We start from the raw sequence: 16,824 nt of genomic DNA, 5'->3' as shown, positions 1-16,824 counted from the left end.
TGATTTCTTGGCTATAAGACACAGACAGAAGAAAAAAGAAACAAATTGGAATTCACAAAAATTCAAATTTTTGTGCACTAAAATGAGCTATCAATTGAGTAAACGGGTAACTTAAGAGCACGGGAGATTGTCTGCAAATTATATATCTGATAAGCTATAAAACTGTGTATCCAGAATATACAGAGAGCTCCTACAGTTCAACAAAAAAGATTTACAAATAATCAATCATACAAGAAAAGATGTGCAACAACACTACTAGGAAAAAAAAAAAAAAACTACAATGAGATACCACTGAACTGCATTCTTAAAAATGGCAAAGCTGGCCCTCCCTGGTGGCGCAGCGGGTTAAATCACAGCACCAAGAAGCTAAAGCCACTACTGCATGAGTTTGATCCACATGGCGAGGCAGATTTCTCCTGACCCGCCCGCTGCTCCCCTGAGCAGTGTACTTCGTCGCTCTGCCTGTTCTGCTCCCCACTCTGTCTCTGGTAAATCCTCTCACCCTCCACATCTCTGGCTTGTACCCCAGTTCCATAAGAATAAATAAATAAATCTTTAAAAAAAATGGCAAAGATGGTAAATTTTGTTTTATGTATTTTAATGCAACAGTTAAAAAATAATTTTCCATATTAACATACTAAAATAGAAAAACCATATGATCATCTCAGATGCAAAAAAGGCATCTGACAAAATTATGACACTGATTTCTGATAAAAACTCTCAGCAATCTCTAGTCAATATTATGCTTAATGGCAAGACAGAATGCTTTCCCCTAAGATAGAAGGCAAACTGTAGCCCAGTTACTTAATTTGATAGACACACAGCAAGGCCTAATTATCTCTGGCTTAATTTAGAGACATAATGGCAGATTTAAATAGTTGCAACAGAGAACTATGACCCACAAAGTCTACAATATTGACTGCTTTGCTTCTCAAGAAAAAACTTTGCTAACTCCCTGCCCTAAGAAAGAAGATAAGGACTTCTACTCTCATCACTTCAATTTCAACATTCCAGCTAGCATGGTAAAGAGAGAAAGGGAAGAAAAGGCATGTAGCCACAAAGGAAGAATTAAAAAACATTTGTTCAAACAAAAGACCTCGAATAGCCAAAACTCTCATGACTAAGAAGAAAGAAAATGGAGGCATTACAATCCCAAACTTCAAGTTATACTACAAAGACATAATAATCAAAACTGCATGGTACCATAACAAGAACAGACCTAGAGACCAGTGGATTCAGATAGAAAACCCAGATATAAACCCATAGGTTTATGGGCAGTTAATCTTTGACAAAGGAGCAAAGAAGATACAATGGAACAAAAAATTTGTTCAGCAAATGGTGCTGGGAAAAGTGGGAAGCAACATGCAAAAAAATGAAACTAGATTACTACCTCACACCATACACAAAAATCAACTCGAAGTGGATTAAAGACCTAGACATAAGAACAGAAACCATAAATACCTGGAAGCAAAGATGGGCCAAACACTATACAACATACACTTCAGCGACATCTTTAAAGATACAGTACGCAATGCAACGATAGTGAAAGCAAGTAGATGGGACTACATCAAGTTAAAGAGCTTCTGTAAAGCAAAAGAGACATTACAAAAACAGAGACATTCCACTGATTGGGGGGAAAAAATTCTCACACAAAAGGAGTGATAAAGGATTGATTACAAAGATATAGAAAGAACTGACAAAACTCAACGAAAATAAACAACCCCATCAAAAAATGGGCAGAAGAGCTAAAAAGACACTTCTCCAAAGAGGAAATGTAGATGGCCAACAAGCATATGAAAAAATGTTCAACATCACTTGTAATAAGCGAGATGCAAATTAAAACCACAATTGAGATACCACCTCACACCAGTGAGAATGGCACATCTTCAAACAACTAGCAACAACAAATGTTGGCAAGGATGTGGAGAAAAAGGAACCGTCCTGCACTGCTGGTGGGAATGCAAACTAGTACAACCACTATGGAAAACTTTTTGGAGGTTCCTCAAACTCCTTAAAATGGAACTTCCATTTGACCCAGCATAGATACTCCTAGGTATCTACTCAAAAGACACAAAAACACTGATTAAAAAAGATACCTGCAACCCCATGTTTATTGCTGAAAGACATGGAAACAGCCCAAATGTCCCAAAGCAGATGCCTGGATTAAAAAGATGTGGTATATATACACAATGGAATACTACTCAGCAACCAAAACAAACAAACAAACAAACACATCTTTTGCAGCAACATAGATGGAGCTGGAGAAGATCATGCTTAGTGAAGTAAGCGAGAAAGAAAAGGAAAAATACCGGATAGTTTCACTCTTAATAGGAGTATAATGGACCAGGCGAGAAAATAATAATAAAGAATAGCTATATACCAGAGACCTTTTTTTGGGGTGGAGTGGGGAATGGGATCAAAAACAGTGGAGGGGAGGGAAAGGCACTGGACTATGGTGATGGCACATGGGTGATTTGATGATGGGAAGCCCACAGAGATTACAGCTGAGATGAAAAAAATGCACAAACTGACATAAAAATAAACTATTATTAAAAAAAAAACATGTTTGTTCAGAGATATCTACATAGAAAACAGGATTTTTTCAGTTTCTCCTATGTACTAGCTACCTTGTATTACTAAAGAAAGCTTTCCTTGACCCAAACTAAAAGTAACCTCTATTCTGATATACAATAAATTTAATCCTGTCACTGGGGGCCTTCAATTAAATCTGCTTTTGAATTAAGTTTGTGCTTTTTTATGTGTGGTCTTGATCAATGTTATGAGATTGAGCAATGTTCTAAAACTGATAGAAGTTTATTCATATATTGTATTTATATACCACAATATATTTATCCATATACTTCTTGATGAGTATTTAGGTTGTTTTTCACTCTTATCAACACAATTAACAACCTCCTATGTGTCTTTTGGTGAACATATATGTGTTTTCATCGAGTGTACACCTTGCAGTGAAGCTGCCTGCTCATAGGGCATGTGATATTCAACTGGAGCAGAGACGTTTAGAGTTTTCCACAAATGGTTGGAGCACTTTAAAAATCCCATGAACAGTGTCTGTTCTAACTGTTCCACTCCTTTGTCAACAGTAGGCATTATCAGTCTTCTAATTTTGACATTCTGTGTTTAATCTGCTATAGTTTTAATTCACTTTCCCCTGATGATTAATGATATTAAGCATTTTGCTAGCTGTTTATTGCCCACCTGATCTTTTATTTTTTTTTAATAAAAGTGCCTGTGAAGTTATCTTACTAGGTAGTATAAGCCCTCAATGTTATTTGTCAAGAATGCCTGGGCTATCTGGCTACATGGCTTCCATTTAATGTTTTTGTCAACCATCAATTTCCATTAAGAGAGAAAAAACGTGCTGGCATTCTTATATGGATTACTTAAGTATATAATCTATGTTCTTCCAGTCAATGAACTTGGCACATCATGCCATTTATTTAGGTCTCCTTAATTTCATACAATAATATTCTATATTTTTCTCAATTCTATACATCTTTCATTAGATTTATTTATATGTATTTGGTTTTTAAAATGCTAATGAAAATCAGATCTTCAGAGTATTCCCAACTGTTTGTTATCAATTCTAATATTTACCTACAGCTTTGTTAGGGTTTTTTAAATAGTAAATAAGTAAATAGCTTTATTCCAAACAAAGATCCAACTACCTTATCCTCTCTATGATTAACAACCATAGTTTTAGAGTCCCACCAGAAATAAATGTAGCCATGAGAAAACATTATGTAGTATTATAAAATTATTTGAAGTTATTAATCAGTGTAGGTAACTGGAGGAGAAATATATGTTCTCTGGAAATTAGTGTGAATGCAGCAACTTGTGGAAATCACTTTTGTCGACAGTTTTGTCTCCTGTCAGTACCAGGTACTTGATCCTGCAGAACTTGAAGTTTAGAGTGATTTATTTTATTTTATATATTAGGATTTTCTATATCATCATCATGACTGTGAATAGGAGTTTTGTTTCTTTCCAATCATGACACTTTATTTCTCTTTCTGCCCTACTACTCTGGCAAGGACTTTCAAAACTTATGGAGCAGTGATGAAAGTAAACAGTCTTGTCTCCTTCCTCATCTCTGGAAGATATGTCATTGTTATTCTTGATGTTTGCTATCAATTTTTTCTAGTTACACTTTATTGGAGTAGGGTAAGTTCTTTCTATTTCTAGTTAGAAACTTATTCCTTTTTGAAAAATGAATAGGGGTTAAAGTTTATCAATTTTTTTCTGTATCTACTGAAACTAGATCATTTTTGTCTTTTCCTTTTGAAACTACTCTAAGGGATTTTAACCCTTTGAACTTTTTGAGACATCTTGGAACTTATATTCTATGGCCAATTTGAAGAAATGCGCAATCTGTAGTTGTCTGGTGTGACCTTTTATAGCTGTCAGTACAAACTGGTTACTAGTGTTGGTCAAATTTTTTTAACTTTATCATTTCTGTTTCTTCTGTTACGAGAGGGGCATCAAAACTCAATATATGATTAAGAGTCTATTTCTACTTTCAGTGCTGTCAGTTTTTGTTTTATGTTCTACTAGGTCACATCATTAGATGCATATGAATTTAGGATATGCTGTAATTGCATGTGAAGTTGTCTTTTGGGGGTGGGTAAATCTTCCAATTCTGTTTTCCAAGCCTAACTTGTTTTGATCCTTTAATCTTAGTGACTCCCCTTTATCCTTAGTAATATTTCTATGAAGTGTACCTCATCTGAAATTAATATAACTGTCCCAGATTTTGGCCAGTGTTTACAAAGTCTATCCTTTCCCTGTTCTCTTATCTTTAGTCTCTGCTTTTAAAATGTGTCCCTTTACCCCTATAATTGGGAGAATTTTTTTGCATATAATACTAGTGATAAAGGACTGATTACAAAGATCTACAAAGAGCTAATGAAGCACAACAAAAATAAACTAGCATATATATATATATATATATATATATATATATATATATATAAATAAACTAACAATAACAAATGTTGGCAAGGAGATGTGGAGAAAAAGGAACTCTCTTATACTGCTGGTGGGAATACAAAATGGGAGATGTGGAGAAAAAGGAACTCTCTTCTACTGCTGGTGGGAATACAAACTGATCCAACCACTATGGAAAGCTGTTTGGAGGTTTCTCAAACTGCTAAAAATGGCGCTTCCATATGATCCAACAATTCCACTTCTAGGTATCTACCCAAAGGACATACAAACATTAATGCTAAAGGACACCTTCACCCTTATGTTTACTGCAGCACTATTTACAATAAGGAAGATGTGGAATCAGCCCATATGTCCAAATTTAAATGACTGGATCAAGATGTGGTACATATACACAATGGAATATTACTCAGCATTAAACTCATGCCATTGGCAGCAATATGGATGGAGCTGAGAGGGATCATACTTAGTGAAATAAGGCAGAAAGAACAAGAAAAATTGTTAACAGGTGCTTTCACTCAGAACAGGAGTATAAGGGATTAGGGGGAAAAAAGTAATTGCTAAAGTAAAAACTAAAATAAACAACTACACACCTTCTAAGGGGGGGAGAGGGGAATAAGATCAAAACAGGGCTGGGAAGAGCACAGATGACTATGGTGATGGCATATGGGTGAAATGGTGGTAGGAAGTCCACGGGGATTGCAAAAGAGATGAAAAGCATATAAAAATGAAGAATGCTATGGAAACAAATTGTGTCTTCTGTAATTACTATTACTGCATTTCTCTCCTCTACTAGTCTCCTAGTTTTCCATTTTTTATTTTAGTTGTTACCATTATTTAAATTTTCTAACAGCTGCATTAAAAATATATAAAGCGGCCCTTCCTGGTGGCGCAGGTTAAAGCACAGCACTAAGAAGCTTAAGCCACTTTCTCATGAGTTCGATCACCGCCTAACCCGGGGCCCACATGGTGCAGCAGACCTCTCCTGACCCGCCCGCTGCTCCCCTCAGCAGTGTACTTCCTCGATCTGCCTGTACTGCTCCTCACTCTGTCTCTGGTGAATCCTCTCACCCTCCGCATCTCTGGCCTATACCCCAGTTCTGTATGAATAAATAAATAAATCTTTTAAAATATATATATACATATATATAAAGCACATAATTAAACTTATTTAATCTACTGTATTGAAATGTATAATTTCAACATTTATCAATATTTCATAAGTGAGCTATTTTACATAGCTTTTTTCCAAATCGAGTCTTCAAAATCTAGTTATTCAATAATCACATATGTTCAATGGTCACTGTAATCAGCTAGAACAATCCTAGAAACCAATGTGACCCCTGATTAGCTCTACTATAAATGAAGAAATTTATAACTTTTGAACAATGCAAAGACATATGGTAATTACCTTTATTATCCCACTACCATGTTGAGCCATTGTGCCTCAGATCTTAAAACTAAATGTCTCTTTAAATAAGACATTTTTATTCAACTACACAGCTAATATTCATTTATATTTACCTATGTACTCCTACCATTGCTCTTTATTTATTCCTTCAATTTTGTTTCCCTATGGAATATATTCTTTTTCTGCCAGAAATATTGCCTTGAACTTTAGTAGAATCATCCGTTCAGAAATCAGCTACCAATCTTACTGTCATTATACCTCTTATAGTTAGTTAATGCCTTTTTTCTCTTTGATGATCATCCTTGCTGTCCTTGATGCCCAGCAGTTTTACTATGATATTCCTATCCTTCCTTCTCATATCCTTCTAGGGCTCCAAATACACGTGCTAAACCTTCTGTTGTGTTCCATGTGTCCATTATACTCTTCTATGTATTTTTTAGCCTTTCACCTCTCAGTTCATCATTGTGGGTATTTTTACCTAATAAATATTTCAACTCACAAATATCTATTGTATCTATTATTCTGTACACATCCAATCAGTGTTTTAAAATCTGACAATTCTGATATCTGGATCACCTGAAACCCTTATTATTTTCAATTTTTGACACTTAATCATTTTTATTGCCATGCTTGAATTTTTGATGGAATCAAAGCCTGAAAGATGTTACATGATGTCATCTCACTCCAAAGCGGCTTTAAGTTTTTAACCAACTAGTAAGGACTAATTATCTGATGCATTAGCAAAAGTTTAGAAGCTGATCTCTTACAGCCAACATTTAGATATAAAGCATAGTTTTTCTGAGGTCATTTGAAATCCTGCAGTGCTTATTAGGGTTATGCCTCTTGGGCTGGCCTTTGAACTCTTATTTTTGTTTTCCTGCTACTATGAAAACAAAAGCTGCGCTTCAGTTTTTGTCCTCCGAGAAGCAGCTTTATATTGGATATGTTACCTTGAGAGCAAAAGTTTAGTTAACCACTGAGTTCAATACTCTAAGCTGGTCTTTCTCCTGGGATTCTGGACCATTAATTCTTGGTTGTTTTAGTAGCCCAAACCTCAAATTTTAGTGTTCTTACTCAGTGATTCCCTAACAAGTTCTGGATCATGCGTTCTGTTTGGTCTATACTCCAAGTCAGGAGTTGGCAAGTCCTCCAGGGTTTACAAAAACAGGTGCATAACTGAAGCATGTTTTTCTCATGTTTTGGTTAGTTGCCAACACTTCAAAAGATATTTACACTTTTGTACTTTATACAGATTTTATAGTAGCTTTCAGCACAGTGTGGTGTGATATTCTACCACAGCCATATGTAAAAATCCACACTGCTTTAGTCATTGATAAATACATTTTACTGACTATCCCATAAACTTCCTGAGAATAGGAACTAGGTTTTATTTCTTGATTTCTGCTTCAACACCCAGAACAAACTTCATTTGGCACAAAGTTTGGTATGTATCTGCTAAGTTAATTTTTGTATTAAGAAAAATTGCTAGAATGCAAGTAAAGCATAATACATAAAAACATAATTTTATGCCCTTCAAATCCATCAATTGCCCTGATTTCACTAATATCTGCGAAGAAACATTCAATTTTTTTTATTTAGCACAAGCACTAATGAGACTATCACCTGACAAAACTGTGCTTTTTATGGTCCTTTGGGATTGAGTACCTCTGACAGTACTAAAAGCTTTTGTTCATTTATAGAAACTATTTTGTACTAGATTGAGTGATTTTATTATCTTTTTGCTTAACTAATTTATTTCTAGGTGTGTCTTATATATTATCTTATATTTTATCTAACAAGAAGCTCTCTTAAATAGAGGTTTCTTGATTACATCTTTTTTTGAAATGGCACAAAAGAGAATAAATTATTGTCTCTACTACCTGGCTACTCTTATCTCATATTATTCTTATCTTATCTTATATTACTATTATAGTATCTCTATAAACAGCTAAGGAGCTGAAAGTAGTTATCTCCTGGAAGCAGAAATTACAGTAGTTAGGAAGTAATAGCATATTACCTCTTTCTATAGAACACTTCAGTGTTAACCACATATTTAAATTAGATTTAAAAACATAATCATGCACAAATAGGTACTAATTAAACAAACAAACAGAGAAACAAATAGTCCTGAATGTTGTTTACAGGCCAGGGACTCCTGACACAGCCATGTGGCAGTCATTTATCCTTGTGGTGAGGTTTCAGTTTTACATTTGTAAATGTGACAGTAATCAGAATGTCAAGGCCTTTCTACATTAATGTGCTACTCTTCCAAAACTTCAGTGGAGAATAAGTGGCAGGGCACAATTAAAGAGAAAAATTTACTCATTACCTAAAAGGCAAAATCACAAGGGCTTGTTTTGTAATGGACAGTTAATGAAATTATGTGATTAGTACAATTTTTTAAAGGATGACTGGCAAGAGAGTTAAAGGAAGATGATATGTGTATTAGGAAATCTATCTCCATTGATTAGATGGTTCCTATGACATAAAGCATGCATGGTCCAAGTATTAATGATGCATCTGGGTCTGTGCAAGCTGTACGTGCTAAGTGTCACTTAACGGCTCCTGCTTTAGAGGGCTAGTCAAGTGTCACGACCTGCCCTTCCTACAGACTGTGAAGAGTCAGAGACCAAAGGACTGGACCCCAACTGCTGGCCCTAAAGGATGGGTATGCTCTTCTGGATTTACAGCTAGATAAGGAAAGACCTCTGGCACTTCGTATATGGTCTTGACAAATTAAGATCTGTATCAGGTAATATCTTTCCATTTAAAAAGATCATGCATTTCACACTGTCCAATTTAAAGTCACAGACCATGAATAAAAGAATCAGCCTCCTATCTATTTTTAAACATCAAAACTAGATCTGTCTCATAGGTAACAAACAACAAACAAGCAAACAGAAAAGCCATAATACGTATGTTTATAGAAGTAAGGAAGAGAGAAACTGGGTTTGTAGCACAATATTGTTAGTGTGCAAAATGGTTTATTGTCATGGTTAATTCTTCTATTTTATGTTCTATTTCTTCCTGCATTCTAAGGATCTAGTAAATAAAAACCAAAAATTAGTAAATGAAGTTCTTAAAAAACTGATTCATATGCATTTTGAACCAATCCTCACCCCCCCAAAAAAACCAATCACACCCACAAAACAAAACCCTTTAAATCAGAGAATTTAATTGGGAAGGAATCAAGAGACATTAGTTAAGTAACTGATTTTTTTTTTTTAAAGATTTATTTATTTATGCATACAGACTGGGGTACAGGCCAGAGAGGCAGGGGCAGTGAGAGGCTTCACCAGAGACAGAGCAGGGAGCAAAACAGGAAGATCAATGAAGTATACTGCTGAGGAGAGCAGCGGGCGGGTCAGGAAAGGTCTGCCGTGCCATGTGAATCACCTCTAGGGCTAGGGATTGAACTCATACTGAAGCAGCTGAGGATAGCTTGCAGTGCTGCAACCTAACCCATTGCCCTACCAGGGAGGGCCTAAGTCATTGATTTAATGTTTGAATTATCTTAGTTGTTCAAGCTATTCTGCGTGATTCTCAATGTGGTCTATGGATCAGTGCAGTGCTTATAAAAAATGCTGACAATAAGAGTCTTACCATAAAATCTCAAATCAAAAATCTTCAGAGATCTGCACTTTTTCTATAGCCTACAGGTTTTCACATAAAAGTTAAAGAACAATTGTTGTGAAAATGAACATCCATTTTATTCCATTGAGTTCAATATAGAGGTTCAGACAACTGGTCTATTAAGTACTCAGCTTTATATGTTAGTTGTTGGGGAAACAAAGACAGGGTTATCTGGGTAGCTCAGAGTCTACAAAGGAAGACAGACAAGCAAACCAACTCTTGTGATGTATCCTATGGGGTTTTGGACCACAGAGAAAATTATAGATGCAAAGAATATGCCATGAAATACAGAAAGCAGCCCATCCTGGATTGTGTCCAGGTCAAGGAACACTCCTACAAGAGCTCCATGGGCCCTTAGGAGGGGCTGGAAGGGAGGGACAGACACGTGAGAGATGAACCCTTGCAGTGGTAGAGCAGAGGCAAAAACAGTTTGGCATAGATGCTGACTTAAAAGCTGACAGAGCAGACACTCTCCAGATGGAAAAGCACTGAAATGGAAGGATGGAGGTCCTCCAGGCCAAGGTAAGATGGGGGAGTTCACAGAGTAAGACAATAAGGCTACAGGGGTCAGATCAGTCATAAGTTGTCTTATTCTCCATGCCAAGGACCTTGAACTAAACTAAAAGGGAAAGCAGCATAAAGAGAAATAATAAAAATCAAATCATTTGGCAGCAAAATAAGAGATGGACAGGAGGATACTAAAATCACTTACATCCTTGCAAAAGCTGGGACATAGCAGCTTTACATATAATAGCAAAGAACCCAAATGTCCATCAGCAGATGAAAGAACAACAAAATGAGTTATATCCTTATAAAGGAACAGTATTCAGTCATAAAAGGAAATTAAAACTAATAACATGCAACATCCAAGATAAACAATAAGGAAGAACCCTGTAAACATTACAGGTGAATGTGAAATACATTTCAATAAAAAATGCTTTAATGAAAAAAGTAGTTTGTGCAGTAATCAGTTGGAAATTTTAGCCTTAAACCAAAATTATAGCCTCCATTGTGATGTTCCTGTCATTTAGCTTTGCTGAATGAGAATACCAGTTTAATTCTGCTTTTGGGTCTGGATTAGATGCCTTTTAGGCTAGAATTTTATGAATGATTTCTTGGACTTAATGTAGTATTTTCAAGGTTCACACATATTGTAGCATGTATCAAAACTTCCAATCCATGAACAAGGGATGTCTTTCCATTTATTTGGATTTTCTTTAATTTCTTTCAGCAATACTTTTGTAGTTTGCAGTGTACAAATCATACTCCCCCTTGCTTAACTTTATTTCTAAGTATTTTTTCCTTTTGGGCAATATTATAAATGGAAGTGCCTCAATATCATTTTCAAATTTTTTATAGCTAGGATACAGAAATTCGAGTAATTTCTGTATAGTGTGCTTATGTTCTCCAACTTTGCTGAATTTATCAGCTTTAAGTTTTATGTGAAAAGTTTAAGGTTTTCTACTTATAAATCTTGTCACTGGCAAACAGAGACATGGTTTTATTCTTTCTCTCAATGCCTTTTTTTTTTTTTTCCTCTTGCTTAACTGCCCTACTTATAAGTACCAGTAAAGCACTGAATCAAGCTGTTGAGAATGGACATACTTTCTTCCTGACCTTAGCGGCAGTGGGGCAGTGGTGGGGGGATTTATTTATGCATACAGAGCTGGGGTACAAGCCAGAGGTGAAAGGATTCACCAGAGACAGAATGGGGAGCAGAACAGGCAGACTGACATAGTATACTGCTGAGGGGAGCAGTCAGAAGAGATCTGCTATGCCATATGGTCACCTCTGGGACAGGCGGGGATCAAACTCATGCTGAAGTGGCTTTAGCTATTTAGTGCTGCACATTAACCCACTACTCGACCAGGAAAGGCCTGGCATCTAATTTTTTATACAGGTCCTGTATAAAATTCCCTCTACTCCTAGTCAGTTCAGTGTTTTTATGACTGGACACTGAATTCTGTCAAAGAGGCTTTCTGTATTTGACATAATTGTCTATTTTCTTTTTATTCTATTCATCTGGTGTATCACATTAAATTTTGTATTCTGAACCAACACTGCATTACTGGGAAAAATCTCATCAGTCATGGCATTTAGTTCTTATTTGCTGTGGGATTCCATTTTCCAGTATTCTTTTGAGGACTGGTCTGTAGTTTTCTTGTGGTATCTTTTCCTAGCATTGTTCTTAGGGCAATACTAGTCTCACTAAATGAGTCAAGAAGTGTCTCTTCTATTTTTGGAAGTGTTGAAGACTGGCATTAATTATCAATATTTGACAGAATTCACCAGTGAAGTTGTCTGGTCCTGGGCCTTAAGCTCTTTAGGTATTTGGTGTTATAAGTCATTCAGATTTTTTCTGTTTTGAGAAACTTTTGATATTTTGTGTATTTCTAGGAATTTTTCCATTTTGTCTAGGTTACCCAACTTGGCACCATATAATTGTTCACAGCATTTCCTTTTAATCCTTTTTTATTTCTGTAAGGTCTATTATTCCTGATTTGAGTAATGTTAACCCTCTCCCATCCCCCCACATCAATTTATCTAAAGTTTATCAATTTTTCTATTTTTTTTTGAAGAACCAACTTTTGTTTTCACTAATCTTCTCTATTATTTCTATTTACGTTACCTCTGTTCTAACATTTATTACTTCTTCACTTAAGTTCTTTAGGTATAATTAGCTCTTCTTTCTCTACTTTTGTAAGGTATAAAGTTAGGTTATTGATTTGAGATTTTCTCTCTTTTTTATAGTTTATTTTTACATCATTTTGTGCATTTTTCCATCTTAGTTGTAATCTCCTTGGGCTTCGCAGCACTCAATCACCTGTGTGCCATGGAGATTTTTCTCTTTTTAAAGATAGGTATCTACAGCTATAAATTTCCTTTTGATGTATGCTTTTAATGCCTCCCAAAAGTTTTGGTATGTGAAGAATTTTTATTATGTTATTAATTTCTAATTTCATTCCATTACGATCAGAAAAGATACTTTATGTAATTTTGGTCTTTCAGAATTACATTTTATGAATCAACTTAGAGCCTATTCTGTGATGTTCTATGTGCACTTGAAAAGAATGTATACTTCATTTTTGTCAGAGAGTATTCTACAGATGTCTTATAGGTCAAATTAGCATATAACTCATATAGAGAGGATATAGTTCATATATGGCTTGTCAATTTTCTATCTGGTTGTATTGCAGTAATCTATTTAGGCTAAGTAGTTTTTTTTCACTATGATAAAATATACTTAACAAAATTAACCACCTTAACCATATGTAAATGTATAATTCAGGGGCACCATTAAGTACACTGTGCAATCATCAGAAACATCCATTTCCAGAACATTTTTCATGCTGTGTAACTGAAACCCTGTGTTCTTTTAAACAATAATTCCGCTAGCCCTTGCCCCCAGCCCTTGGAGACCACCATTTTACTCTCTGTCTCTATGAACCTCTCTACCCTAGGTATCTCATGTAAGTGAAATCATATAGCTGGTTCACTTAGCAGGTCTTTAAGGTTCATCCACATTGTAGAATATGTTAATGTCTTTCCCTTTCAAAACTGTGTAATATTCTACCGTATGTGTATAGCACATTTTGTTCACTCATTTGTTGATGGACACCTGGGTGGCTCCCACCTGTTGGCTATTGCAAACTGTGCTACTGTTAACATGGGTATACAATATTGGATTAAGTTCATGTTTCCAACTATTTTTGGTAGTTATATATATATATGATAAGTGGAAATGCTGGATCATATGGTAATCCTATGTTTAAATTTTAATGAACCACCATGCTTTTCCCTACCCATTTTATATTCCCACCAATAGTGCACAGGGTTCTAAGTTCTCTAATTTCTAATATCCTTGCCAATACTATCACCTCACTTATCTAATGGAAGATATGTAGATAATTAAGTCCTTGTTGACTTTTATGATTTTCTGAAAGTCCATTGCAATACACTTGGCCTTCAATCCAAAATGAACTGAAGGTCACTGATTAAAGTCATGTTCCAATTTGCCCTAAAATGAATTTATTTGTGACAATCTTCTTAAGATGTTCCTCCACTACTTATTAACTCTTTTACATAAAAATTGTTGGAAAGTGTGTTTTAGTTCTTTGATGTCATTTGGTGAGATGAGGGCTAATATGGTGAGACTAAGAAAATTTAAATAGTTTCCTGTACTGTACTTCTATATAGTTGTACCAAAATATGAAAAGGCATCAAAGAACACTGGCAACAAGCTGGGAAGGGTGCCTGTAACCGAAATCATATGTGAGGGCACTAGGAAGTAAGTTACACTTTCTAGCAGAAAAATGGCTACATTTTAGAGATTTCTATCATATGTAAAATTAGAACAGCCCTTCCAAATGCCATATCTATTTAACATCACCTAAAACCTAAAAGGAAAAAAGAGAATCATGAACAGATGTGGGGGAAGGGCAGACTATTAAAACAGCCCAGTTGTGAAATAGGGGCACAAAGACAATACAATGGGACAGGAGAATACTACGAAAAACAACGTAGCCAAAAGCAAACTTTAAGTGTAATAATTAAAATAAAATAAGTATATTTCCATCCTTAGCCCATATCAGACCTCAACAAAAGCATCTAACGAGGATTTAAATAAGCAAGTATTCTAATAGCTGAATAGAAGTATTGGTGAGATCAGTTACTATGAAAGGTAAACTTCTTTCATTGAAGTGACAATCAACCTAGTTTTGAGTAGACTTTTTATGTGTTCCTTAAGTTTAATATAGGACTCATCATTTCTAATGTGAGAATCAGTGAGCTATTAAGTCCAACATTTGGGTTGGCAATTGCTCATATAGGAAATGAAAAACCATACGATTACCTGATAGCCTTCTGTTTTCTTCTGACACCACTTCAGCAAGGCATTCCTTTTAGATCCTCCATATTCTCTTGCCAATGCGGAGAGAGGGTCCTTCCTTTCTTCTCTGACAGGTTAAAAAAAAAAAAAAGAAACCTATAGTTGAAATATTTTTTCTTCGAATACCATTATAAAACAAAGACCAAAGAGGAGGAAGAGCAGTTTTGGTTTACATTCTTGAACAACATAAATGCACACACGATAGCACTCTTGGTACTAATGGCATCTCAAAGTTGTCATAGTTAATATAAACATTTCTTACCTATCTTCCTGACCTTCTGAGAACAAATATTCAGGTTGTAAAATAATAACATTTGAGCACTGATTTTTTGTTTGTTTGTTTCCTTGTATGTTATTCATATTTACTGTTCTCTACCTTATGCGGCTTCGAGTGGTGGGAGTCACAGACGCTGTGGGAGAGGAGGAGAGGGACAATTGTGGTGATGTGGACCCCATAGCCATAAGAGAAGCTGGCGACGCTCCCTCTGGTGCAGAGATGTCTCGTTTCATCTCTTCACTACTTCGTCGAGACACTGATTGTGAGAAAGAGTCATTATGCATTTTATAGCAAGAACAGTTTAGATATTTTACTAAAACAGTATAAAACTATCATATACCAAAAACAGTACAAAATACTGGTGCCGCTTCAGTGTGACTTAGATCCCCAGCCCTGGAGGTGCCCCACATGGTGCAGCAAACCAGACCTCTCCTGTCTTGCCTACTGCTCCCCTTAGCAGTGTACTTCGTGGATCTGTCTGTTCTGTTCCCCACTCTGTCTCTGGTGAAGCCTCTCACCCCCTCTGCATCTCTGGCCTGTACCCCAGTTCTGTATGCATTAATAAATAAATCTTAAAAAAAAAAAAAGGTAGAACAGCCACGCTATACACTAAACCTCAAAGACCCTGAAGATAAGTGTCTTACTCACTTCACCTGTGTAGCACAGAGTACTCTACAAATGTTCACTTAATTAGAAATACAATTATAAACAAAAGGCTGGTTAAAGTAATACCTGACAACCAAGCCAGCACAAATTCTTAATTTTGCCCAAAATGGACATAAAGAAAAAAACTACTTTATTAAAGGAAGCCACTTAATTCTGATTCACATTATAATTTACAAAGCATAAATCAATGAGATCAATGGTAAACCAAAAGGTGTAAAGTTAACTAGTGGGATGTAACACCAACCAGAAAAGTCCTGCTTTGAAAGCCTGGCATAGTAAGATGCTGTACCTTGTTAGGTTACAGAAAATTCTGAGAAATGTTAAGTAGAAGTGTCACTTCAGCCATTAACAACAGTCACAACAAAAGCAGCTTTTTAACAAGGACAGGCTGAGTATGAGCAGGTGCTCAGGATGGTGGGTTGAGCAGTGAGAAGTGGGATGAGGCAAAGTTTCTTCCTGAGACAAATTCCTTCTCATTTCAGGATATACTAGGTATGTATGAGCCAGCAACTGAGTCACCACTGGGGTGGTTATAATGCAATCAATGTTGTATGTCTGTCACCTTTTACCTGAATACTGAAACTTTCCTCAGTGAATTGGCTAAGCTTTTCTTGATGGTTTTAGGTCTGATTCTGCATTAGTAAAATGATGTCTTTGAAGATTCAGAGGCAACAGATGCTTTCACTGATTATCTGATCTTAGATGATGGGTTTATATATCTGAGCATTATTTTATAAGTGCTCTTGTTTTTCCTTTCAATGTTGGATCTCTGTGTGCCTTAAATCAGCAGTTTCTTTTAAGTTGTGTGCTCAGAAGTTGAGTGAGAAAATTTTCCAGAACTTTATAAAAAGTAGAGGAAACAGGCTGAGGAAGAATAGGAAAAGGTACTGGAATAGTAGTTTTGGCTAGACTTCCCACCCTGACCTAGGGATGATACACAGAACTGTGCTCACTTAAATCGAAATACAAGTGGGATGTCAACTA

The 16,824-nt window shown here is 35.8% G+C and overlaps 1 protein-coding gene across 1 annotated transcript in view; it reads right to left on the bottom strand.

Annotated features, from left to right (window-relative positions):
* Positions 1-16,824, bottom strand: part of SPECC1L (sperm antigen with calponin homology and coiled-coil domains 1-like) — a 141,569-nt gene that overhangs the window by 25,414 nt on the left and 99,331 nt on the right. The window contains exons 12-13 of the mRNA XM_004680914.2: positions 15,274-15,430; positions 14,862-14,964 (exon numbers count right to left, since the gene is read on the bottom strand). Coding sequence (XP_004680971.1) covers positions 14,862-14,964; positions 15,274-15,430 — 260 coding nt within the window. The remainder of the gene's footprint in view (positions 1-14,861; positions 14,965-15,273; positions 15,431-16,824) is intronic.

Source organism: Condylura cristata, unplaced genomic scaffold, assembly GCF_000260355.1.
Source record: "Condylura cristata isolate star-nosed mole 26May11 unplaced genomic scaffold, ConCri1.0 scaffold00011, whole genome shotgun sequence".
Taxonomy (NCBI): domain Eukaryota; kingdom Metazoa; phylum Chordata; class Mammalia; order Eulipotyphla; family Talpidae; genus Condylura; species Condylura cristata.
Note: the sequence above shows the minus strand (reverse complement) of the source record. Positions and strands in the feature narration are given on the sequence as shown.